At 33.8% G+C, this 25,686-nt stretch overlaps 4 protein-coding genes across 5 annotated transcripts; 3 read left to right on the top strand and 1 right to left on the bottom strand.

The window, feature by feature from the left end:
• The first annotated feature begins 1,064 nt into the window (after window positions 1-1,064).
• LOC130804318 (pyridoxal kinase-like) lies at window positions 1,065-7,324 on the top strand. Its single transcript, XM_057668712.1, has 13 exons — window positions 1,065-1,220; window positions 1,375-1,495; window positions 2,422-2,515; window positions 2,595-2,699; window positions 2,872-2,955; window positions 3,488-3,561; window positions 4,136-4,200; window positions 4,592-4,655; window positions 5,462-5,527; window positions 5,632-5,688; window positions 5,830-5,874; window positions 5,963-6,016; window positions 6,706-7,324. Exons 2-13 carry the CDS (start codon window positions 1,415-1,417, stop codon window positions 6,844-6,846), a joined length of 930 nt encoding a protein of 309 aa, XP_057524695.1. The 5' UTR covers window positions 1,065-1,220; window positions 1,375-1,414; the 3' UTR covers window positions 6,847-7,324.
• A 602-nt stretch (window positions 7,325-7,926) lies between these two features.
• On the top strand, window positions 7,927-13,081 carry LOC130804354 (uncharacterized). The gene is made up of 13 exons (XM_057668767.1): window positions 7,927-8,215; window positions 9,504-9,586; window positions 9,711-9,768; window positions 9,849-9,908; window positions 10,036-10,165; window positions 10,679-10,902; window positions 11,004-11,096; window positions 11,196-11,267; window positions 11,454-11,486; window positions 11,675-11,815; window positions 12,000-12,056; window positions 12,460-12,555; window positions 12,663-13,081. The coding sequence occupies exons 1-13, from the start codon at window positions 8,120-8,122 to the stop codon at window positions 12,699-12,701; spliced, it is 1,182 nt and encodes a 393-aa protein (XP_057524750.1). The 5' UTR covers window positions 7,927-8,119; the 3' UTR covers window positions 12,702-13,081.
• Window positions 13,082-14,324: 1,243 nt separating this feature from the next.
• LOC130804171 (putative disease resistance protein RGA4) lies at window positions 14,325-19,378 on the top strand. Of its 2 annotated transcripts, XM_057668523.1 has the most exons (3): window positions 14,325-15,378; window positions 16,369-17,557; window positions 17,651-19,378. In XM_057668523.1, the coding sequence occupies exons 1-3, from the start codon at window positions 14,646-14,648 to the stop codon at window positions 19,257-19,259; spliced, it is 3,531 nt and encodes a 1,176-aa protein (XP_057524506.1). In that variant the 5' UTR covers window positions 14,325-14,645; the 3' UTR covers window positions 19,260-19,378. The 2 variants fall into 2 exon arrangements, with proteins under 2 accessions (XP_057524506.1, XP_057524505.1); XM_057668522.1 differs by having other exon boundaries at window positions 16,369-19,378.
• Window positions 19,379-20,037: 659 nt separating this feature from the next.
• Window positions 20,038-24,129, bottom strand: LOC130804173 (probable aquaporin NIP-type). Its single transcript, XM_057668524.1, has 5 exons — window positions 24,007-24,129; window positions 21,762-21,986; window positions 21,045-21,242; window positions 20,885-20,946; window positions 20,038-20,536 (listed from the first exon to the last, which is right to left on the bottom strand). Exons 1-5 carry the CDS (start codon window positions 24,127-24,129, stop codon window positions 20,326-20,328), a joined length of 819 nt encoding a protein of 272 aa, XP_057524507.1. The 3' UTR covers window positions 20,038-20,325.
• Between the last annotated feature and the right edge of the window lie 1,557 nt (window positions 24,130-25,686).

The raw sequence follows: 25,686 nt of genomic DNA on the forward strand, positions 1-25,686 counted from the left end.
ACACAAAACCACAAAAGAATAATGTAAATATATTTAGTCTGAACTTAAACTGAAAATAACTTCGTTGTATAAGTTATGTATTCTAAAATCATCATTTTTCAATTTGCAATGAACTTGAAGAATTTTCAGATTACTTAATGTATTAATAATTCGAACATGATTATATGCCTCGCTAACATTGATTAGCAAAGCGATAGCAATTAGGAAAGTAAGTAATGTTATGGATATGTGTATGCGTTTGATTTTGAGTCGAATTATTTTTTTGGTGTTGTATTAAGAGATAAAGAAATTTAGATGAATATTGGTGAAAAAATATGGAGTATGAATTTATATATGAGTAGATTATGTTCATAAGGGTGTGTGTTAATTAATTTTTAGTTTACAATTAATTAATTGAATTTGTGGGGATTGTTTCATTTTAAGTTCATTAATTCTATAATGGATTAAATGAGCTAATTAAGCAACATTATGACTAGTTAATAGGGATTCGTTACAACTAAAAATGCAATAGTAATTAATTTTCGATTGTTTGTTTTATAGAAAACTCTTTTAGCATAAATGAAAGTTGATATTTTAATCCAAGAAGTCTCATTTAAAGAACAATTAAGGTTTCTTAAAATAGTACAATGATAAGTTTGTAAAATTAAATGTGATATTTAATTAGAATAGGAGGAAGTATATTTTTTTTAATAAGTAAGATTAAGATTGTAAGTAACGAAGATGTTTGACAAAATAGTTTAGTGAATAATTTTAGCTTATTTTCATACAAATAAAGGATTGAGTGGTCAAATCATCCAAAACTAATGTATGATAAAATACCTGATTAATACAACTTATTTTTATTAATAGGTTGTTTTTGAATAAGTTGCTCATAGCAGCGGAAAGCAAATTAAAAATTATTTTATCAAATCAATTAATAAAATCAATTGATCAAATCAGTTATTCAAAATCATTTTATCAACCATGTGCCATACACCCGCAAATTTATTTAATTTTTTAATAACAAATAATAATAATAAAAAAAAAGTGATCAACCAAAAATAATTTAGGAAAAACCACGAGATCATTGGCAACCTCCGAGTTCCTCACTAATATCTAATTCAATTCAGTCAAACTTTTCACATTTTAATTTTGCCTCACCAAACAATTTAAAGACTGAAGAATTGTTCTGCAAAATTGAATGTCTAACTCCTATTATTCCTCCTTCATCTTAATTCTTGGTAATTGATTCTCACCCATTTCTATCCTCTCATATCCCAAGAACCCACAAATTCAGTAACTTCATGAATCTTTTTAATTATTGGGCTTTTTTTGTCTTGATTGATTATATGTAGTTTTATTTTTCATTGAACTGTTTAAATTGATATTGATTAGGTTAAATACTTTAGAGATTAGAAATTCAAAGAATTCATCAATGGCACAACCTCCTATATTGTCAAACGCTTTGCCTTCTGAAACTGGCCGTGTTCTTAGCATTCAGTCTCATACTGTTCAGGTAATTGAATTTATTGCTAATTATGTTTTTTGTGTGATTTGTAATGATATAAGCATTAAAGTTGTGAACTTTAAGTAAGTTTTTATATGAGATATATGATGAAATTTGTTGGAAATTTCATTCATTTGATATTTTAATTGCATAATTATAGTTGTTAATGGGTTTTTGTTAATGCATTGGACATTGTTTGATGTTAGTTGTTTCTTGTCGATATCAAATACTCCCTCCATTCGTACTATGTAGCATAATTCGCTGCTAATTTGCTTGGTGATTCATCAAAATGGCCCAAAAATAGCTCTAAACCGATCATTTTCGCTTTTTATGATTCATCAGCGATTCATGTGACACTGCAATTGATCTAATAAAGGAAATGCATTGGGATACTTATGGGGACGGAGAGAGTAGTTGATTAGCCTGTTAAGTTGAAACTTGAAAGGATGGTAGCCAAACCTAGGAATTAATGTCATGTGCATTAATGCTATCAATAACCTTATATCAATCTATAAGAAAGTTGTTTTTCCATGTAAAAGGTGAGCTATAAAGTATTATTAAACAATAGAATCGGAAAAAATAACATCTGCAATGTTAGTTTGATAGGGCCAAAGATTTTTAGTTATTTAGTTGCGATGATTTTTGCTATTAAGTATCAATCTGAAATAACCTCTTCGTTATCACTAACAAGAGTATAACAAGGTGAGGTTGCGTACATTCTACCCCAAACTCCACCCTAGGTGGAAACCATATGATCGCATTGGGACAACGGAATATTGTTGTTGGTGTTGTTTGATGTTAGTTATGTGATTATGTTGCGCCCTTTGATTTTGAATTATGTTAGTAATAAGTCGGCTTGAACATGATGTAGCCCCGATTAGTTGTAGTTTATGATTGATGTAAAGTATGTGATTATGTTGTTCCCTTTAATTCAGGGTTATGTCGGCAATAAGACGGCTGTGTTTCCGCTTCAACTTTTAGGATATGATGTAGACCCCATCAACTCCGTTCAGTTCTCAAATCACACAGGCAAGCCGTCCTCATAACTCGATTAGAAAGGTTGACTCTTGACGAGCTTGTACTGATTGCTGAGTTGTGGATCATGCAGGATATCCGACATTTAAAGGCCAAGTTTTGAATGGGAAAGAATTATGGGACTTAATAGAAGGTCTGGAAGCTAATAACCTGTTGTTCTATACCCATCTATTGACAGGTAAAATGTGAGATATGTTTCACGCGAATATTTTATTTGGCACGGAAGAGATTTAAATCTTATGCACATTTTACTTTACTGATGTTCACATTGATGAAACTACGCACATCACAAATACAAAAAAGTTAGGTGTATTGTGTTTTATTTAAATGTCTTTCATGGGTTTTTGCAGGTTATATTGGTTCAGTCTCATTTTTAAACACTGTATTGGAAGTTGTTACTAAACTACGGTCTGTGAACCCTGGACTTCTATATGGTAAGTCTCCCACTCCCTGTGTTTTCTAGTATGATGAATTAATGATCGGGATGATTATTTTAGTACCATAATCAAGTTTTTGTAAATATTTATTTTATCTAAGACTTATGTTCTTATTAAACTATTGACCTTAGTAGCGGTATTAGCAAGTTTGCATTGTAATTTAATTCAATGATTCAATTACAAAGAATATTGCAGTGCAGATGCAAGTGCAAAAAGTCTGGATCTTGCGGTTTTTATTTGTGGGATTTGCTCTGTTATGATATTCAATTAATAAATACGTAAAAAGCTGAGGTTTGCCACCCTTACATCTCCGTGGTGAGAGTTTGGGACCCTTCCTTAGACGCTTGCTCTCTAGCATTAAAAATATATTATGAAATTCTAAATATCACACGGAGGAATTTGTTTGCTCCTTGTTCTCATCTTTTCCTGATTGAGGTTATATACGTATATATGCTTCTGCTAATATGAGTACACTCTTTTTTTTGTTCTATCTATAATTTTCTAACATATTCTTTTATCTGGTCTTCAGTTTGTGATCCCGTACTGGGTGATGAAGGAAAGCTTTATGTCCCGGAAGAGCTAATATCAGTATATCGAGAAAAGGTTAGTGTTTCATCTGCTAATTTATTAACTATGTTTGGCCGATCACCTATGCTTTGTGTAGATTATGCCATCTTCTAATGTTGGTAGAAGAGTTCAGACATTCTAGTGAGCCGGTTATGAAAGCATTGGCTTGTCTGAAATAACAAAAACTTTGAGCTGTCTTCTAGAGTGTGTCAAGAATAGATCATCATCCTTGGACTTTGCTTATTTCTTGTGATAAAGCTACTTGATTGCTGATATACAATTCAACTATTGTATACCAACTCACAAATAGAGGATAATGGAGATCTCAAGGTAGTTGTATCAATCTATTGATTATTACTATGACCATTGGTGTATGGATTAGTTGTCTTCACTTAATAGGAGAAACAAGTTCATAAACTTGTAGTGATTGTTACATAAGACCATTCACCTCTGAGCTTGCTACTTGAAAGGGATAGAAATACTTGGAGTCATGTGGAATTCTCAGTATCTGTTCCTGAATGAAATAATATTTTCCGACTTCTTTCTTTATATTTTTTCTTTTTTGTATCTCTCAATTAAATGTGTTAGTTTACGTCTTTTTGATGGTTAGGTTGTACCTGTTGCATCAATGCTGACACCTAACCAGTTTGAAGCTGAATTGCTCACTGGTTTAAGGTATTATCCTTTCTCTTTGGTATCACATGTAAAATGTTTCTCATTGGATCCTATAGTCTTTGACTGGAGAAAAAGATAGGAAAAGTTCTTCCATTTATGAAAAGAACGAAAATATTTACAATTCTCTCCCCCATTCCTTTTCTCTTCTTTATGTCACTTTTTTTGTGGTTTTAGCCCCAAAGAGATCATGCTTTCAACTTTACTAACCACTATAATATGCTTACCGTGTTTGGTGAAGTCGAAAACACGGTCTCTTTGGAGGTGTAGATGATACACTTACACAAGCTGTGCTTGTTTTCCATCGGGAAACTATGTTGACATGAGAACCTGGGGGCTTCGGCCTTGCGGTGCTCGTCTTTAGTTATCTGAATGCCATCTTTATTTGTGACAGGATTGCATCAGAACAAGATGGGAGGGAAGCTTGTAGGAGACTCCATGCAGCTGGACCTTCTAAGGTTCTTATTTTTCCTCTTTTACTTTCATCGTGAGCTTAAGCGTTGGATGATAATTTGCATTCCATTACTTGTGCTTAAGAGTGTCTTTGGTTAGCTATTACAAAGGGAACGGAAGGAAAGGAAGGGTAGGGAAGGCTTGAGATTGCGATTTTTCTTCTTAACTTTCCAAATTCCAATGTTGGAGCTTTGTAAAAATAAGAAGATAATTAAAATCTTCCACTTGCCTTCTCTTCATCTAAGTGGCACATGATTCACTAATCTCATCGCAAATCGCAAATCGAAAAAACGAATTTTGGTCGTTTTGGGCTATTTTGGGTCATTTTAAAAAAAAATTGTGAATTCAGAAAGCGAATTTAGCTGGTGAATTGTATTCATACAGGGGCAACTTGCTCACTAACTCTCCTTTTCTTTCCTCCTAATTTCCCCATCCTAAGACACTGTTATAGACAAGGTCTCATGTACAAAGTACCTCCATATCTTATCGAAAGACACCTACAATCACCCGTCTTACTCTAGAACTTCACTTTTGCAAATCGTGTATGAATTCTTTGGCAAATTAGGGGAAACATAAGAGATTTGTAGTAATAACTATGGAACTAGATACTCACTAAACAAAAAACCCATTCATAATCATGAAAACAACAAGTTCTTAATCTTTTGGAAGATTGCACTCAAATTCCCGAGTGCTCAATGATCATATCCAACAAAAAAAATTACAAAATAGTTATTCAATTCACAGTAGATTGATCCTTCTTAACTTCTTTCCTCCTTTTAGTACTTATGATTATATCCCATTGTGACTTCAGGTTGTCGTCACAAGTATAAATATTAATGGCGATCTCTACCTTGTTGGAAGCAGTAAGAAAGAAAAGGTTTGTATTATATGTCTTGATTTTTTGTCTTGTTGCATTTTCTACTTCTAGATATTTGCTTTCTGAAAATGATCCTTTTTTGTCATTTTGCTCCAATTGTGTAGGATGATGCTCCGGAACAATTCAAAATAATGATACCGAAAATTCCAGCATATTTTACAGTACGTAGCTTCACTTAGTGTATCCTGTTGTACTTTCGACGTATATAGCTGGCTATTTTAACATCTTTTATTGCTCGGAACTGTGTGACGTTTTACAATTGATGATAATGTGATGCCTGAGACTGATCTTTTATTGTGTAGGGAACAGGAGATTTGATGACTGCATTATTTCTCGGATGGAGCAATGTAAAGGCTCAATCCTTGATCTACCTGAATTTACGTGACTTTGTTTGTTCGTTCAGCTGTTATTGATATCGACATTTTTTCTATGCAGAAATATCCTGATAATCTCGCGAGAGCAGCAGAGCTTGCAGTTTCAAGCATACAGGTACTTTCCGATATTATTTTCTTGCTTGTGCTGGAGTTTAATGATGATACGCGAGCAAAATATGCTGGAGTTCAAGCAGATATGATCATATTTGATGTCTGCAAAGCCCCTCCCATCCCCTCTCAAACATAGTGCAAAAGAAGTGGGCGATCAATGATGCGGTAACGGGAGTGGTGTAGAATATCGGCTGAAAACATGACAATGAGCTATTCTTGTGAGAGACCGTCTTTCGGTGAGACGACCTCAAAACAAGGAGGCAAGGAGCCCATCTGCTAATAATTGTATTAGTTGGGCTATTCAGCCCATGTAGCGTCTCACGATGAGACCGTTTCACATTAGAATTTGTGCATGATAATAAATGGCCTAGAATGCAGTTCCTTTACACCTTTACAACGTGGGAAATATCGGTTCGTTTTTTCTATGAACCCTTTATATGCACAGTCGATGCGATGTGACTTTGTTTTTGCACTGTGGTTCTGAATGAGCCAGCCCGAACATGCATGTAAAGTAAAATCTGAATCCTGTAACTCGACTAAATAGCACTTGGCTTGGTCAAAAGCCCAACCCCATCAGGCCCAAAAAGACCGGAACTCGGGCATGTGGTCCAGGCTGATCTGCTTCAGCCTTCAAGTCAAAGGTCATATATGTTGTGCAATGCAATATCTCTTACCGAAATTCAAATTGTGCAGGCTCTTCTACAACGAACGATACAAGACTACAAACTTGCAGGATTTGACCCCAAGACGAGTAGTCTAGAGATCCGACTGATTCAGAGCCAAGATGATATCCGCAACCCCCAAATCAAGTTTAACGCCGAGAAGTATAGTTAACGTTCGTTTAATTCACTCCCGGACACTGTAGTTATGAAGAAGTCAATTTCTGGTATTTAATATGACACGAGAAGTGTTCAAATTGTTTGTTGACAGCGGAAAGTACAGCTTCGTACGAGGAGTTGTTCAATGAGGTCCAGAAGCTATTTTCTCGCATTTCATACTTCTCGGAAAGTTATGTTTTCGGTCATTCTGCTCAATCAAACAAACTTCCAATTTCTTGGTTCCCTCGTATCACAACTTCAAATGATTTTCCCGTATTAATCAGACGTTTGGCACAAAAGCTTATTATGGATCACAATTGTTTTTCCGAAACTTCCCTAAAGGTCCAAAGGCAAGGGCTTTTCTTAGAAATGTATTTTTAGCATTTTTTGATTGTAATTTATTCATGTACAACAAGATTACATGCTATAAACGTCTTGATTTGCTCATTTAAATTTGATTGGGAAATTTTAATCTTAAAAATTTGATTTTTATTTACTTTTTGCTTTAAATTATCATTTATTTTCTAATCTTACTTGTGTACCTATATTTTGCTACAAAACGTAGAGATCAGTGGAGTGTATTTCTTGTCTCATGAAATTGGAAAAAAAGATCTACTATATAGGCAAACACCATTTCAATTTTATCCATTTCATTTTTCTACATTTGTTTTATTGAAACGAAAACTTAAAAATTAGATAAATAAATAATTAGTAATTTCAAAAAAAAAATTAAAATAGTGAGTTATTCAGAAATGATAAAAAATACAGAAAATATAAGTAATTAAAACGGACTAAAAAATGTGGCAAATTGAATGAAAAATCAGAATAAAAGAACGGGCAAATTGATTATTTTTAAATAAACCCACTTGTATGATTAATGAAAATAAACTTAACTATTGTTTTTTCTTAATTGCTTGAGTAAAAAAAAAACTTTTGAAATGATTACAAATAATAAATGAGTCTATATTAAGCGAATATATCAAATATGTGAATTTATTTAAAAATAAAAATAGTTAAATTTATTTTCAGCAAATTAGTTTTTTTATTCTTGAATTGATAAATAATGATAAGGGTTTGAATATTGGAGCATTTCCCCGGCATTTTTCGATCTTTTAGTTTTTGGGTTGTAAAAGTAGGGCGTTCTTTCCTCGTATCTCTAGACAAGCAGAAGAGACTTCTGGACTTTTTAAAGGTCCAATAATTTGGAAAAAAGTATTAAAAAAAAAACTTGTAAAAAATCCTAACACATACCATTTTGGAGCAAAAAAAAACTTCAGGGAAGTTCGAAAATGGACTCAGAAAAGGCTTTAGAGCTAGTAAAACATGGCTCAACTCTCCTTCTTCTTGGAGTTCCTCAATACACTCTCATTGGCATTGACACTCAGGTTCCTCGTATATCATTTGTGTATTTTCTTGGGATTTTAAAAGTTTGATATTTTTTTTGAAAATTCCGAAGTCTTTTTGGTTGATTTTCGTTGTTTTGGGATGTGGGGTTATCAAAAAGCTATGATTTTGTATAATTATAGTTTATTTGAAGGGATTTGTGATTTTACTAATGAATTTGATTTTTTGTTGCATTTTTCATTGCTTTAGTATTTAAGATGATGATCATATGATTTGATTGTTAGTGGGTGATTAAGTTTTAGGAAAAAGCCTAAATCTTTGGTAGTATACTCTGCTTATAGAAGTAGTTGCCTTTTCTTTTTCTTTTTTTTTTTTTTTTTTTTTTTTTTGAAAAGCATAGAAGTAGACAAGTAGTTGCTTAAGTGGGCCAGAAACTGGGTTAGGGTTATGGAAGTTAGGAAGTTTTCATAAGAAATTTGGAAATATTTTATTACAATTTTGTAATTTTGTAATTTTTTGGTTGGATTAGTAGCAAACTGTGTAAGACTAGGATGTTTAGTGAATGTTTTTGGAAGTTGATCATTGGAAAGGAGGAAGTGTATATTTCCAATTGAATTGGGTTAGTTATGCTTGTTAAACATAAAATTTTCAATTCTATGATTTCTCCCTTTAAGGTATATTGGAAACCTACAATCTTTTGTAGCAGGAAGGTAATGGGTTTTTTGTGATTAATTTCAGAATAATTTGCCATAAAGTTTAATACTTTTGCGAATTACAACTTCAATATTTATTTTTTTTCGAATTATAACCATTAAAGTATCAATACAAAATTCCGACCATTTTGGTGGTTGGAATTTTTTGGTGAAGTGGTTGGAGTTATGTGTTTTTGCTTGAACTTGTAAATTTTAATACTTTGGTGGCTGTAACCCTCAAAAAACAAATATTGAGGATGTAACTCGCAAAAGTACTAAACTTTAAGGCAGTAATTCGCAAGTTATTCTTAATTTCATCTAAAAACCTTGTGAAATCCTACGAATAATCTTGGTTTTATGGAAGAGTCACAAGTTAGAGAACAAGAAACCCGGTTAAATCCCAACACATAGTTTTAATTTTATGTCCTAAAGAGATAAATTTGTCACTAGCTTTCAGAGTTTTGGTGTCTACAATGCTATCTTGCTCACCACTGTGTTTCGGCAATCCGCCTTGGATTATAATCTATTTTGTCTTGAGTTTGACGGTTACTCTTCCTCCCTTGCAAGTTGCGCACGAAACTGGATTCAAGTTATTGTAGATATTCAACTTGTTAGATATGTCGGTTTTTGTTCTCAGGTTTTCTATGCTGGACCTGAATTCAAGGGTGTTAAGATGATTCCTCCTGGCATTCACTTTGTATTTTACAGTTCTTCAAATAAGTATGATATCCCGTTTCTTTCTTTTGTTTTTGTTTGAGATTTTCGGCGTTTGTTTGTACTATCTAAAAGATTTGATGACATTTACTTATGTTTGATTGTACGGGGATTTTCATTTTATATGCAGAGATGGGAAGGAGTTTTCACCAATAGTTGGTTTCTTTATTGAGACTTCCCCGTCTGAGGTTTGGTTCTTATTAATTTACTCTAATATCTCAATCAGATTCTAGTTACTGGTGGCATCTAATGTCTCTGGTTTCAACAGGTCATTGTTCGTAAATGGGATCTACAAGAGGAAAGACTGATCAAAGTTTCCGAGGAAGAGGTAAGACCTTCTGCATTGATGTATTGGTTGACTTTTTGAGTTGCTTAAGATTGTGTACTTAGGTTCTACTTTTTTGGTCCGCCATGGCTACTAACTTGGTTATCATCATTTTTCTTCTCCAATGTAGGAAGAGAGATATGCTGAAGCTGTCAAGCGTTTTGAATTTGATAGGCATCTTGGCCCTTACTCATTAAGTGACTATGGAGATTGGAAATATTTGTCATCTTGGATCACGAAGGGTGTCATTGAGCATATTGGTAACACTAATACTATTACTTTATTAGAAACATCCCCTTTGACATGAAGTCCAACATAATTTGCACAGTTCGCTCAAATTGTCACAAAAATAGCCCAATACCGATCATAATTTGCTTTTCTCAATTTGCGAATTGCAATTTGTGAGATAAGCGAATCACGAGACACTGATGTTATTGCAATGGTAAGGCTATGGATCTAGGCACATCCAACCCTCCTTACTCCAAGTAGTTGGGATCTACCTCAGTTGGGGCAACGTAATGTGGTTTGTGCACTTGAATAGGGTGAAAAGTCATCAAAATTCAGATATGATTTATGGCTTGAGCTTTTCTTGTCCTCGTATATATTCCACAATTTTCATAGCTTTCAGCAATATTAAGATCATGTTAAGCTAATTTCTATTTTTTCCATCTAGGAGGCTTTAAATTATCCTTTTTTGTTTCTTTATTAATTGTCGGTTGTGTGTGACTGAAATCATACCTTTAATTTGATTCCATGCTTACTCTATTTAACAGAACCAATAGGAGGGGAAATTACAGTGACATGTGAATCAAGCTTAGTTGGGAACACTCCGAAAACCACCACCGAGAAAGCTTTGGCTGATCAATTGAAGAACAGTAAATTCGGTGGAGAAATTGAAAGTTCCGAAAAGAAAGGATGCTACTATACGCCAATTCCTCGTGTTATCAAGCAGAAAGGAATCTCTGGAGCAGAACTTACTTCCGTGAATCTCGATAAGGTTAATCTTAAGTACTTGTCTGTGTCTTATGCTGCGGGGGTTCACGGACTTCTATCATTTTTTCCCTTTTGATTTTAACACTTCTGCTACTGTTCATTCAGAGTTATATTCTCGAGAACATTCTAATGAAAGAATATGATGGAGTTGAAGATAGACTACTCGGTGAGCTGCAATTTGCATTCATTGCCTTTCTGGTATGCTGTATAGTATGTTACTTATCAAGTCACCGTATAAATGTGTGTCGTAATGTTTCTTTGTCAACTTGTATTGATGACGATTGGAGTGTTTCACAGATGGGACAATCACTTGACGGGTTTCTGCAATGGAAATCTTTGGTCAGTCTTCTTTTGGGATGTACCGAAGCTGTAAGTGTACTGTCACTGAATCTTCGGCTGTAAATGACCTTATCAGATGTCTATACGTGCATGATTGTGATATCAAATGCCATAATCGTAATCTCTTTCAAATCCTGAGTAAAACTATCAAAGTACGCGTATTGTGAACTTTTGCGCACTTGAATAGTTTTTGTAACTTATGTTTACGTTTTGCAGCCTTTTCATACGAGGACCCAGCTTTTTGTGAAGGTATTTCTAAATTCCATTAATTTTATCACTTCAAATTTTCGGTATTAAAGTATCATCTTTATATGAGATAAATGGCTAGTTGGATTCTTGAGGGTGATTTTTATGGTACTTTCAGGATGCCAACACATGCTGCTGCTGCTGCTTTTCTCGATTTCTTTTCTTGCTAATTTACACAACTCTTATTGCAGTTCATCAGGTGCGTATATCATCAGCTTAAGTATGGATTTCAAAGAGACCATAAAAGAAACAGCGGCACAGAGAAGGAACCATCATTTTTTTTGGACGATTCATGGTTTTCTTCTGATAGCTTTCTACATCACCTTTGCAAGGTAATCATGTCACCGAATAAACATTCATGCATTTATGCAGTTAAAGTGCTCAAATCTGCTGAAGGACGCTGCCTTCTTATATACTTCGATGAGGGTTGTAACAGATGTATAAAATCGTATAAAATTTAACCGTTCTTCTGTTTAGTGGGTGTTGATTGTTGACATTTTTGATGCGTATTTTCAGGAATTCTTTTTGCTAGTTGATGAGGCTTCAGTCGTTGATGGAGATCTTCTAACATGGGTAAGTATACTTGAGCATTTGAGTCGGATTTTTGTTTCGTTATCATTCGCATAATGCATTGCTTATCTACTTAACTGCATCCTCTTCACCTCTTGAATTCGATAATTCCATCTTTATATAGAAAGCTCTAGTTATGCGGTTTCTTCCTTAAGACTATATTTAGTATCAGTGACGGGAAAGGCAGTCGCTTTATTACAGTACATTCGAGACTTTTGGATAACCGGACTTTAGAGTTGTCAAGTTTCTTACAGTGCCTGAAAAAACCATACCGATTTGCTGTTATATGTGAAGAGTGAAACCATAGAATCGCTTATATGGAATTCATGCTTCCCGGTTTCCATACTGATTTGTTGATATGGCTGCGTAAATTGATGAGTTGGCACTTCCACTTTTCTCTCAACAGACTAGAAAACTTAAAGGATTGCTCGAGAACACGTTAGGTTGGGAGTTCTCACGAAAACGTGCAGTGGACGGGATATATTTTGAAGATGATGATGAGGTTAGTTTGATTTTCTACTGTGATATCAAAACTTTACATATCCATCTGCAATAATAGAATCCTTACTGTTTTCCCTCCATCTTGCTCTCCTCGAATAACTTCTGCAGTATGCCCCTGTGGTTGAGATGGTAGATGAACCATACTAGTTGAATCAGGCGCTTCATGTACCCATCTCTTCACTGTCCGTCACAGGCTGAAAAGATGGATGTGTGATACGAGGTTAGTTTTATTGTACGAAACTAAGATGGAACATAATTTCGGTTAGTTGCGCACTTTTAGATGAACGATTGTATATACAGCCCTGGAATACTACAGTTCTTGACACATGAATCAGAGTGTTCTCTACTTATATGAGCAGTTTCAACTTCATGTACCATCTTTAAATTTTGTTTCCTTTGTTTGAGCTTAGAGTGTGCTTGCATGTTGCAATGTAATCTTTCTAAAAAAAACACGCATATTAATGCACTATTTAATACAATTATCTCTACGTGTATATAAGTAAAAGTTGGAAGTACTATTAGAAGTAGACCGGAAGTTTTGTCATGGTGTAAAATTTTCCTAGTTGCCCTTTTTCAAGTTGTATATGCTATTTTGTAGTATTCAGAGCACTGTTACCTGGAACGACATTCGGTTTGGAATGGCGAATGGGAACGGAAACAAGAAACGCATTTTAGATTGACTCGGAAACGATTAGGAAAGAGATACATTTATATAAAAAATATATTTAAAAACAAAATTAAATTAAAATGATTTTTTTGCTTTATGAAAATGTTTTTTAAGCGGAATTTTTTTAGTGTTCTAGGATGTTCCCGGATTGCGGAACGTGATTACGTTTCACGTTTCATGTAACTATAATTCACGAGTTTCTTGCTAGTTCAAAAAAAAAAAAAAATCAAATTGAACTTTTTAATAATCGGGTAGGCGTTTAATTATTTTTTTTTGGATTTTTCTTCACTTTGTTCTTTTGACTTCCCATGAATTATGAGTAGAAAAATCAAAGTCAACCAAAACAAACAAATTTCTTTTGCTTGGCAATAATTTTACATTTATCTTATAATACGACAAAGCGTGATTTGTAAATATTCTCTCGAATTATGAATCGTAAAAAGCGAATTTTGCAATTTTAAGCTACTTTTCAGTAATTTTTAAGCGAATTTTAAATTTAAAAAGCAACTTAATTAGCAAATTATGTTATACAAAATGTGAAATGGGAGAATCATTGTGTAACAAAGATAGTAAATTCAAAAAAATGAATTAGCTCAAATGTTAAATGGAAGTGACAGAATTTGTTCTCTCCAAATGAATTAATTAATGATTACAACTGAGTTCAAATAAAAATAACATTTTTATCTCTTTCTCCATGTCCCTAGAACTATTCATTTTATTGATCTTATCTAAGTGGTGGCAAGTATTATATTTTCGGCTCAGATTTGAATTCGATTTTTATTAATCTCTCACAGTCCGCCCTTAAAAAAATAAAGTAGTTATTCATTTCCTTATTAAAATGAAATAAACTTAAAGAAATGGGGCCTTTACATCATACTCCCTCCGGTCAGTCTATGTATCATTTTTTTAAAATATTATTTATTAATTATTCTTAATTTGTATTTTACTTTTAATTTATAAATTATATATACTTAAGTTGGATTTGAATCGTCTAAGGGTAAAATAAGTGCATTGTCATGTGTACCAAACTAAATGAGACATAATATGATTAGTCTTAGTTTCTAAAAAAGGCAGCTAAGTATTTAAGTGCTTGACATTGACTCAACCACCCTCATTACTCACCACTTCCAAAGACCAAAAAGTAAAACAAAACAATACCTTAATTAATTTCAATCAAAATTCATCAATTCTGTATCAACCAGCATACAGAAGAGTTTATTAATCCCAATTTCTGTAAATAAGCAACTAATTAATCCAAAAAAGATGGAAGCTCTTTATTTCTAGGCAAGATAGGCAATAACAAAGATGGTGAATTGTTGATTATGCATCAACAAGCTACTAATTAATCCTAAAAAGATAGATAAGCTAAGGTAGTAACAAAGCTGGTGATACGCATCAAGAAGCTACTAATTGATCCAAAAAATATGGAAGTTCTTTATGTTGAGGCAGCAAAGGCGATAACAAAGCTGGTAATTACGCGTCCTTTAGAGCAAGTAAAGGTGGCTTGGACACTCAAGAAGCAGTTTGAGAAGCTAAGAGAAGAGTTCACTTACATCCAAGCGTTTCTCCACGACATCGAGAGGTTGAACCAAAGACATAGAGAAGATAGTCAATTCGTGAACGCTTGGCTTAGAAAAGTCATGGATTTGGCTTACTCAGCGGATAATGTGATGGATGATTATTCCTTCCAAATCCTTCATAAGAGAACAAGTTCATGGGAGTTAAAGAACCACTTTAAGTTGAACAATTATAGACCTAAGAGGAAGCTACTATCACAAATACACCTAAAGAGCCGACATTTTAAAAAGAAGTGTTCCAGCTTGTGTAGTCTCTCGCATTCTAATCCTTTGACCTTGCGCTTTAGAATGTCTAGCAAAGTGAACCACATCCTTAGGTCTTTTGATGACTTGTACAAGAGTAGTAGTAAGCTTGGTATTAGGCCAGCAGAGATGGTAACTGCAGATGTAAGAGGAGTTGGTGATAGAGAAGCATTCAGCAGTAACATCAACAACTACTTGGATGAAGTTCGAGAATTAGCAAATGCACATAAGCTTGAATTTGTAGGGAGAGAACATGATCGAGAGGAGCTCACTACTTTGCTTAGTGATCCTAACAATGAAGAGGATATCTCCACCATTGTCATTGTTGGTATGGGAGGTACTAATACATATTAAATCTCCTTAGTCCTTAAATTTGCATTTTCTTTTTATTCAGAGTTTTGCTACTCTTTCATGAACTTCGGCCTTTCTAATCTCGGGCGTTTTTACTCCTTTTCCCAGTTTTCCCTCCCTTGCACGAACACATAATACAGACTAAGATGGCATTTTACCTCTTAAAAATAGCTAATTTTTCCAATCAATCATTACAGCTAATCTTATTAGGGTATATAAAATACTTTTCTCCATTTTGTTTAAGGACAACAGATACCTTTTTGGGCAACCTCTTAATAAGTGCAACAGCTCTAATAGTTAGGAAGTTTTATTGGCTACCATTTATCCTTTTGCCTACCCTCCTATCAATATTGCGAAACAAAGTGTAGAAAAACGTAAAGAGCAACAAAATGTACAAGTATGATGTATATCTTTGATACCTTTCCTCTACTAACAACATTGTATTAACTGAAGTGTACTTCAGAAATTACTAACTCAAATAAAAACTATCAAACACTAAATGTGTTTGCCTTACCCTGATAAATTACAACCACTCTTATAGCTTTCAAGCTCTATCTACTGTTTACTCTCTCCACATCACAAGTTTGGGGAACTCAACTAGCTTTTCATAAAAGCTCTTACATGAGCAACCCTCAAGCTTCTTCAATGGAGTAAATCTTATTTGAAGAGTACTCCCCCTCTTTCTCTAAACCTTCCTCACTCTACACCGTATTCCACAACTCCTTTTTCTCGTCCAAGCACTGCTTTCTCCTCTTCCAAGTGTTGCTCGCCATTGAGCATCACTTGCTCATCCAAGTTCTTCTGTTCTAGGTCGTTGGATCTGGAGCTTTCGCACTCAAAAGCATGGGCAAACTTGGAAATCAACACCCTCTAACCTAGTTTCTTTATTCTGTGTGCCAAAAGGAAATTTTGCACTCAACAAATGGAGGAAGTATAATATATGTGACGAATATGATTTTGTACCTTGTATAAACAGGTCTTGGAAAAACAACATTGGCGAGACAGTTGTATGAGAATGAAGCAATTATCGAACGTTTTACAGAAAGATTTTGGATCTGCATATCTGATAGCTTCAGTGTGAAGAGGGTTTTATGTGTGATGTTTGAAAAAATCACAGGAGGAAAGTGTGAACTGTCAAATACAGATGTAATCATAGAAAGAGTTCAACAACTTGTAAGGGGAAAACGTTACTTGATTGTGCTTGATGATGTATGGGATCAGAGCCAAAGCAAATGGAACTCTTTTAAGAACTCCTTAAGAAGATTAGGAGGGTCCACGGGAAGCATGATTTTAGTCACTACTCGCAACAAAGACATTGCAAAAACAGCAGAAAGCCGATATATGCACCAGTTAACAGGGTTATCTGATGAAGAAAGTTGGGCCTTCTTTGTGCAGAAAGCTTTCTCGAAAGGCAAAGCAACGTATGATTCAGAGCTTGAAGAGATCGGCAAAAGGATTGTGAAGAAATGCAAGGGGTTGCCCTTAGCAATCAATGTGATAGGAGGCTTATTACGAATGAAAGAAGATTTGTGTGAGTGGAAAGCTGTAGAAAAGAGCAAGTTGTGGAATCTTCCCCAAGAGAAAAATGATATCCTACCTTCCTTGTTACTGAGTTTCAACAATTTATCTTCACCCTTTTTAAAGCAATGTTTTGCGTATTGTGCCATTTATCCAAAGGAAGTCCTCATTGATCGAGAAGATTTAATAAATCTCTGGAATGCTCAGGGTTTCCTCAATTGTCAAACAGAAGGAAGCAGTTTGACACCTGAGGAACTGGGGAGTAAATATTTTGAAACAATGTTAAGCAATTCACTCTTACAAGCAGAGACACGGCGTTCTTTTGATGGTGATACCACCGAATATCGCATGCATTATTTGGTGCATGATATGGCTATTTACATCTCTAGACATGAGTGGCTGATTTGGAAAGGGGTAGATATGATCAGGAATCCTTCTAATGCCTGGCATCTAGCCATATACCCTAATGATAGTGCAATTATCTCAGAACCTCCGGCGGAAAGCATGAATTGGTTACGGACATTACATTCTAATATTAGCTTACCTATGGATCTTTTGGTGTATGCCAAAAACTTGCGTGTACTAAAATTAGCCGCAGTTGGTTTAGAAGAAGTGCCTCAAGCTGTCGGAGGGCTTCATCATTTAAGGTATGTCGACCTATCTCACAATCCTATAGTTATGCTGCCAGACTCAATAACAAGCCTTTACCATCTCCAAACATTTAGGCTATTTGGTTACAGGCTTAAAGAATTACCTCAAAGGCTGTATAGGTTAGTCAACTTACGACACCTTCACCTTACATCCCACTCATGGTGCCTTCCTAGAGGGATTGAAAGATTAACTGCACTGCAGACGCTACCAATGCTCGAGTTGAATGAAGGCAGTGGCTGGGAAATTGCTGAAATGGGGGCATTGAGTGCCATAAAGGGCCTCCTATCTTTCTCTGGACTTGAAAATGTGAAGAACAAGGGAGAAGCGGAGAAAGCTGGCATTTGCAAAAAAACAGGAATTACAGAGATGCAACTAATTTGGGGCTGGGGAAGGGCTAGTAATCACCTAGAAGTGCTAGATGCTCTACAACCACCCCCAAAATTGGAATTGCTCATGATAACTGGTTATGATGGTCCAAGTTTTCCTCCATGGTTGACGACTATGATAACTTTCAGTGAAGCTGGTACTCCAATGCCATTCTACAATTTGGTCCATGTTGAATTACTATATTGCAGAAGCTGCAAGGAACTCCCTGCGCTTGGGCAGCTACCATGTCTAAGGAATCTGATTATGTACTCTATGTGGTCTGTCACAGCTATAGGGGATGAATTCTATCATTCTAGCAATGTGATTGAGCGAGCCCCAGCTGCATTTCCAGCCTTGAGAAAACTTAATATATTTAGCTTTGAGAACTTGACAGAATGGGCAGTCCCTACAAATCATTTGGTAGGAACAGTATCTACAACAGCCACAAATGCCTTTCCCTTGCTTGAAATACTAAGGATAGAACAGAGTGACAAGCTGGCAAAGACTCCAACCAACTTCCCTTCCCTCAGACATTTACAGGTAGATAAAAGTTTCAGAGGTCAAGCATTATACGATGTAATAAGTGAAAGTAGTAAATCACTTATCTCCCTCAACATCAACGGGGTGTTAGAGTTATCACGGCTACCTGATGAACTGATTGATTGCATAAGTCTTGAGGAATTGGCATTGCGTCGCTGTTTTGATCTACAATCTTTGCCTGATGGACTGGGAACCCAGCTTACTTCCCTACTTCACTTGTCCATTGTTGAGTGTCCAGAACTGAGAGAAATACCAGATAGTATCGGGGGTTGCCGTTCTTTAAAGAGGTTGTGCATACGTGACTGTCATAATTTAGAAAGGATACCAAATCTAAACCAGCTGATACATATTGAGGAAGTAGAAGTAAGTGGATGCAAAAAATTACCTTGCTTGCCAAAAGGGCTTCAAAGCCTTCCTCGCCTCAACTCGTTGTGCATTGGAGGGTTTAAGACCTTGGAAATTCAGTCCACCAGCTCAGTCACATCTCAACTTCTATTTCCAGCACTCAAAGTATTGAAGATAATCAATGATGACTGTGTAGAGGAAGTACCAGTGTGGATTGGGAACCTTCAGTCGCTGCAGAAAATGGAACTGAAGTGGTGCAAGAACTTGGTGCATTTACCTTCACAAGATGTCCTCCTGCGGCTGACCAGATTGACAGCACTAAGTATTGGATACTGTCCACTCTTACAGAAAAGATGTGTGAAGGACGATGGACCAGAGTGGAACAAAATCTCCCACATCCGTTTCATTAGGGTTAATTCACGAACAATTCAAGAAATACCTGCATAAGGTTGATCATCCAGGTAAATTCTTTATTGGTCCAAGCTGATCGTAGCAAAAACATTTTGTGATAAAGTTTGTATGACATTAGATTTAAAGTTTATCCATTTAGTGTAGCTTAAATTGGTTATTCAATTTTTCAAAACATAGACTTCCTGAATCACTAAATACTAAGAATTTAAGAATCAACCTATATATTATTTCAAATATCTGCACAGAAAAATAAAACTAAAAAATGAAGGGAAAAACAAGTTCACTGTTTCACTTATTAACCTATTGTCAGGATGGCAAATTACCCTGTTCAAACAAAAAACCTCCACTGAGTTTCGATTATTCTAAGCGTTCGATAAAACTTCCTCTTTTGCTTTTGGGAACAACTTGATCACATAAATACCCGAGTGGCCACTCTCCATTTTTGTCGTTCACACTTAATCTTATAGGTCATATCCTGTTGTATATAGAGCCAAGGTATTTGAAGCATCCACTTGAAACGATGAAAAAAAAAATGAAATTCCACTAGATGCAGAAACCCGCAGCATTGCTCGAGATAAAAGGTTTACTAACAAAACAGATAAGTAATTTAAGAAATTACAAAACCTCATTTTCTATAGTTGGATTAGACCCGGTTCTAATTTTTATTGTTTTCCAACAGTCTGAAGTATATATTTTTTCATTAGCTTGGACTACTTTTGACCAAATATTAACAAAATGTACAACAGTATTAGTGTAGCAATTAAAAACTAACAAATTAAACAAAATTAAGCGATTTATAAAATATATTGTACATATCTGTGTTTGTAAACTTCTATTTAAAAAATACTTTTAGGAACAAGATTTTATTCAAAACATTATTAAATTAAAGATAAAAATTTCTACCGTTTCAATGCTAACTACTCTTATAATGATTATATAAATTATAACTATAATATAACATACCCATACAAACTTTTAAATAGCTTTCTAATAGGAATTATTATAGCCAAAAGCAAATGTGTTACAAAAATAAATATAATTTCACAATAATTCCTCATCTAAATAGCTAAAAAAAAAATAGGAGAAAAAAGAAAAAAAGTTTTTATCTTCTGGTCATGCTTCTGAGAAAAGACGAACTTTTAGTTAATTCTCTAAGAGGTTTATCAGTAAACCTAATAAGATTGTAAGCAAATCCTCCCGTAATAGTCCCAATTGGGGGTCCTATAATGTATACCCAAATTCCTTTGAAGTTATGCTTCACAAGTGCAGGTCCAAGGCTTCTTGCTGGGTTCATTGATGCCCCTGAAATCGGCCTGCAACATACATAGTTATGCAATTGCTCGATTTCGAAAAATTGATAATTTTAAAAGTTACCCATTATAGATCGAATATTTTATACGAAAACAAAAACTGTGATTGCAAATAATAGCAACCAACTAAAAGTTTAAAAACAGATTCAATTATTAGACATTTATCCGACTTTGTGACCGAACCCCATTTGACTCGACATCAATAATGGATTAACAATTATGTAAAAACCAATATAAACACAAGATCCAATTTAAACCAACTTGAAACATCTGACCCAAAATCGACTCGATGACCCGAATGGACACATCTCCAACCAACATATAATTGGGTATGGAAACACAAAAACTTACCCAGCAACAAAAACAAGTAGCATTATAGTCATTCCAACTGCAATTCCAGCCAATTCTCCAATCTACAAACACCAAAAATTTCACAAATCAGATCAAACATTCATGAAGTCGACCTAAATCAAACCGAAAATGTTGTTTTCGACTGATTCATCACACTTACAGCTCTACTATCTGTCGCAACACCAGATATGACAAACATCAACAAGAAAGAGATGATTATTTCCATTGCAAATGATTGTGCATCTGTTCCTGAAGGAACAGTCCCAAAGTATGCCTGTGGTGTAACGTCGAACATGACTGCTAATGTTGCACTAGCCAAGGTTGATCCCAGTAATTGTGCAATCATGTAAAGCGGTACCTGTATCGTTAGCGTTATTGTTATTGTTATTAATCATCTAACTATCTTCGAGTACATAACATATCCTGGCCTTCAACTATAAGTTTAAGCTTTTGGTTGAGTTGGTTCATTAATATGATATCAAAACTGGCATGACAAGAGGTTACGAATTCGAATCTCAACTACCCCTCATTTAAAATGAAATATTGAGCGCTAGAGGAGAGTCTGTGCTGCATTTAAAATTCTAGCCCGAAGGGCTTTCGTGTGAGGGGACGTGTTAGAGTATATAATATATTCTGGGCCTTGAACCATAAGCTTAAGCATTTGGTTGAGTTGGTTCCTTAACATGTTATCAGAGCCAACATGAGGGGTTTGTGCTGCATCCACAATTCTAGCCCGAAGGCATGTGAGGGGCCTGTAAGAGTATATAACATATCTCGAGCCTTCAACCATAAGCTTAAATTTTTTATTGAGTTGATTTCTTGACAAACTAAATAAATTAAAATCGAAAAAATAAAGATGATCCGAGAAATGAATAACCTCTTTGTAGGAAAAGTGGCGATAAATAGCAAATGCAATAGTAACAGCAGGATTGAAATGGGCACCAGAAATATGGCCAACAGAGTAAACCATGACCATGACAATAAGACCCCAAGTAACACATATTCCAGGAAATGTGACTGTTTCATTGTACAAATTGTTCACCACCACTGAGCCACATCCAGCAAATATCACAAAGAATGTACCAATCACCTCAGCTACTAACTGCACCACTCATATCAACATATAAGATACGTGAGGATTATATAACATAAGTAAATCGTACTCTTTTATATTAACTCTATTAGTATGATTTGACTTTTTACCAATTTTGAAATATTAGTTGGGACCACTTAGGTAAGGGAGAGAAATGAGATATTTTTGCTAATTTGGCAAAAAAGACACTAGCTCAACAAGAAAGAAATGATTATAAATTAAATGGTAAGTAAGTAGAATCATCTAACCCAAATTGTAAATAAAACAATTAGGGTGACCTATAAAAAAAATAGGACTAACAGAGTAAAGAGGATGGAGTAGGTCAAATTATTAATTTTAAAGAAAAATTATAATAGAGATTACCATAAAAATTATAAATAATGATTCACCAGGAGGCGGAGTAAAAATTAAAAAAGTTGTTGAAGACCCTATGCAATTTCAAAAATTATAATATTTTTCGAATAATTTTATATCTTTCAACAACAAATATATACGACGTAATTTGACATTAAGGCCCTCAATTTTTTAGAGCCCTATACGATTGAACATGTTAAACATGCTCAGAATCTCCCATGTAATTCACTGCCAACAACTACATATATAGCTAACAATTACTCCAACAAATGACATGTATTCTCATACCGCGAAACAAATCCTTAATACTTCCTCCAGTCCTATTCAAATGCAACACTAGGATATATGTCACATTTAATTTTTAAAAGATTAATATCATTATTTAAGTTGATTGGTGACCCAAATCGAGTCTTGATCATGATTGAAGATAAAGTTAAGAAGAAAGAGTGAAGATGTGGTTCGGAGGCTAGGCGACGACTCGTCGCTTCTAAAGTAGAGAAAGGAACGAGTCGTGGCTTTCTCTACTCGTTGCTTTCTCACTGAAAACGCATTTTTGGGTCAGAAACTTTGCCACGAGTCGTGACATTTTGGAGACGACGACTCGTCGCTTGTTGCAACGAGTCGTTGCTCACTGGAGACGACTCGTCGTTTTTTTACGGTTATGCGTTTTATCTTATTTTCACGTGGGTTTTTGACGGTTATTTGAGTTTCTTAGAGCACAAGTATCTTTTAGTTAGGTTTTAGTATATATATCTCCTCCTATTAGTGCTAGAATTTCATGATTCACAAATTGGTAGAGATCACAAGAGAGTCATTATTATTTGTAAGCATGATTGTAATTCATCTTGTAAATTCTTTGCGATCATAGTGAAATTATTTGATCTCGGTGCCGATGGACATAGCTATCACATTGATAGTGAACCACTTTGAATCTCTTGTGTCATTTTATTATTATTTTGTTTAAATTTCTTTATTGTTTTATTATAGTCATCAATTTTTGCTTTCGCTGTTGCTCAACAATATATGTACAAGTAAAAATTATAAGAAGTTCGAACAATGAAAATTTGAGACAAAATTTAGCGATAAATAACATAAATTGTACATGTGCTGTATTTAATTAGTACCGATGGAAGTATGATGAATAATCCGGTGTTGTTTTTAGGAAACACACTAAACACTTAATACATTTTTTAGGTATAATTTCATTATGTGTACCACCTAGGTGGGATATGTCATTAGATTTTTGATGTATATAATTTTATCCTTCACAAAAATATATAATATCTACAATTTTAAATGCATAAGGAATTCACATAATACAAAGAGTTATTTTTTCATATTTATATCTTATAATTTAAAATCAAGAAAATATATAACTCTCTGACCGAATTGAATATAAATTGAAAATACATTTTTAGATTAAAATACTTCTAAACTATTATATTTGTTGATCCATGGATTGTTACTTCATTTATCTATTTAAATGATAAATCTCACCATACTTTTTCCACTCTAATATCACTAAAATAAAACAAATAAAAAAATTATAAAATTTAAAGAAATTCATGATCATATTTAAATCGCTAAATGAATTTATTTGCATATCAAATAATTTTAGAATTTCATCCAAATAACGCGAAGAATATGAAGATTTATTATTTTGTAATTGACTAACCTTTTGTGCTAGACAAACCACGGATGGAGAAGAGCAAAAAGATCCAAATTTTGATGAAACAATACCATTGCCTTCTTCAATTTTCAATTCTTGTTCTTCAATTTCATCTGTTTTTGTACCCATTTTTCAATAAAATTTTGGCTAATATCTATAATAATATATATATTTATCTTGATAACAATGAAAATTCAGAAAAGTAATAAAAAAATTATTAAGGTGAAAATAAGTATTAATGATGATTAAAAAAGCCTAGGCCCTAGGGTATAATAAAGATGAGAAAAAGGATATCAAATAAATTCTCTTTTAGGAAAGAAATGATATTGAAATATCATAATCATAATAAAAAAAATAAAGATAATGAAATTTAATTGTTTTATCCTCTAAATATAATTTTTTTTCTTTACCAAAAATAATAAGAGTAATAGAAAATGATGGAGTGATAGTAGGGAGTAAAACACTAATTAGCAAGTAAGAATGAAAATTGCGAGACTTTTGGGAATTAAAGGTGAAAATTTAATAAAATAATCTAAATCCTTTATTTGGCATAAAAATGGAATTTTTAGTTGGTACTTTGATACTAAAAACAAATTTAACCTTTAATTAGAAAATAAAGTAACATATTATCTCTAATTTTAAATCTTAACATCCAAAGTCTCATCATATCCTCTCAGATAAAAATTAGTGGTCTTTAAAGACAATTTTATAGGTCTCATACTCATTTCCCTTAACTAAACATGAGAATTATACTAAATTATCTCAAAAAGTCTAATTCTCTTCCCTTGTAGTTGTTAGCTATTGAATAGATATCTCATTCTCATTAGATTAACTATTCCCTTAGTTTATTAGAATTTACCTTAAATTAATATTATAAAAATTCTCACAAAAAATACTCAAAGGAATCAAACTCAAAAGGTCAAAGTAATATATGAATAAAATATTGTCAATTTTCATATTCTAATGATATTTTTCAATCAATCTAGATAGGATTAAACGAGTTTATTTTATTTTATATCTTATGTTTTTCTTTATTTGATCAACATTAGATCTCCATTTATAATAGAAAGTACTAGTTAATTAAGAAAATATATATTTACTAAACTAACAAAAATATGGAAGTCTTATGTATTTTCCTATAGATAAGGAAAAGATATATTAATAAACTAACTAAAAAATAGTATTATAACAAAATTAATTTTATTGCTCTCTTATCTTCCAGCAAATAGTTTGTGCTAATACAGAATATGTTGTGAACTGTTATAATGAAAATGTTAAATATCATCTCGTACCATTCATTTAGCTATTGTGATACTTAGCTGATAATAACATATAAATTAAAATATTAAACTAATAATAGTAATAACAAAATTTTTCAAGTGGTGTCACTTAACATTGAACTAGTAATAGTAAGATTAAACCACACTTGAAAACATGCATTGTTGCTTTCAATTTAGGTAAGCATAATAAGTAACACCGAACACCTTCCCTAATAAAAACTAGAAAGTGGACATCCAAGTAGATTAGGATCTTATTAGGATTTAAGAGTATACTTCATATATATTTGGCTTTTCAGGTACTTGTCTAACATGGTCCCACTATTCAATTCCTAATGGAAAAGGGTGGGAGATGTCGTCCCTACAAAAGCAATGACGTGTTAGATATACATTGTTGTTACGTAGGCAT

Source organism: Amaranthus tricolor, chromosome 17 (assembly GCF_026212465.1).
Source record: "Amaranthus tricolor cultivar Red isolate AtriRed21 chromosome 17, ASM2621246v1, whole genome shotgun sequence".
Lineage (NCBI taxonomy): Eukaryota > Viridiplantae > Streptophyta > Magnoliopsida > Caryophyllales > Amaranthaceae > Amaranthus > Amaranthus tricolor.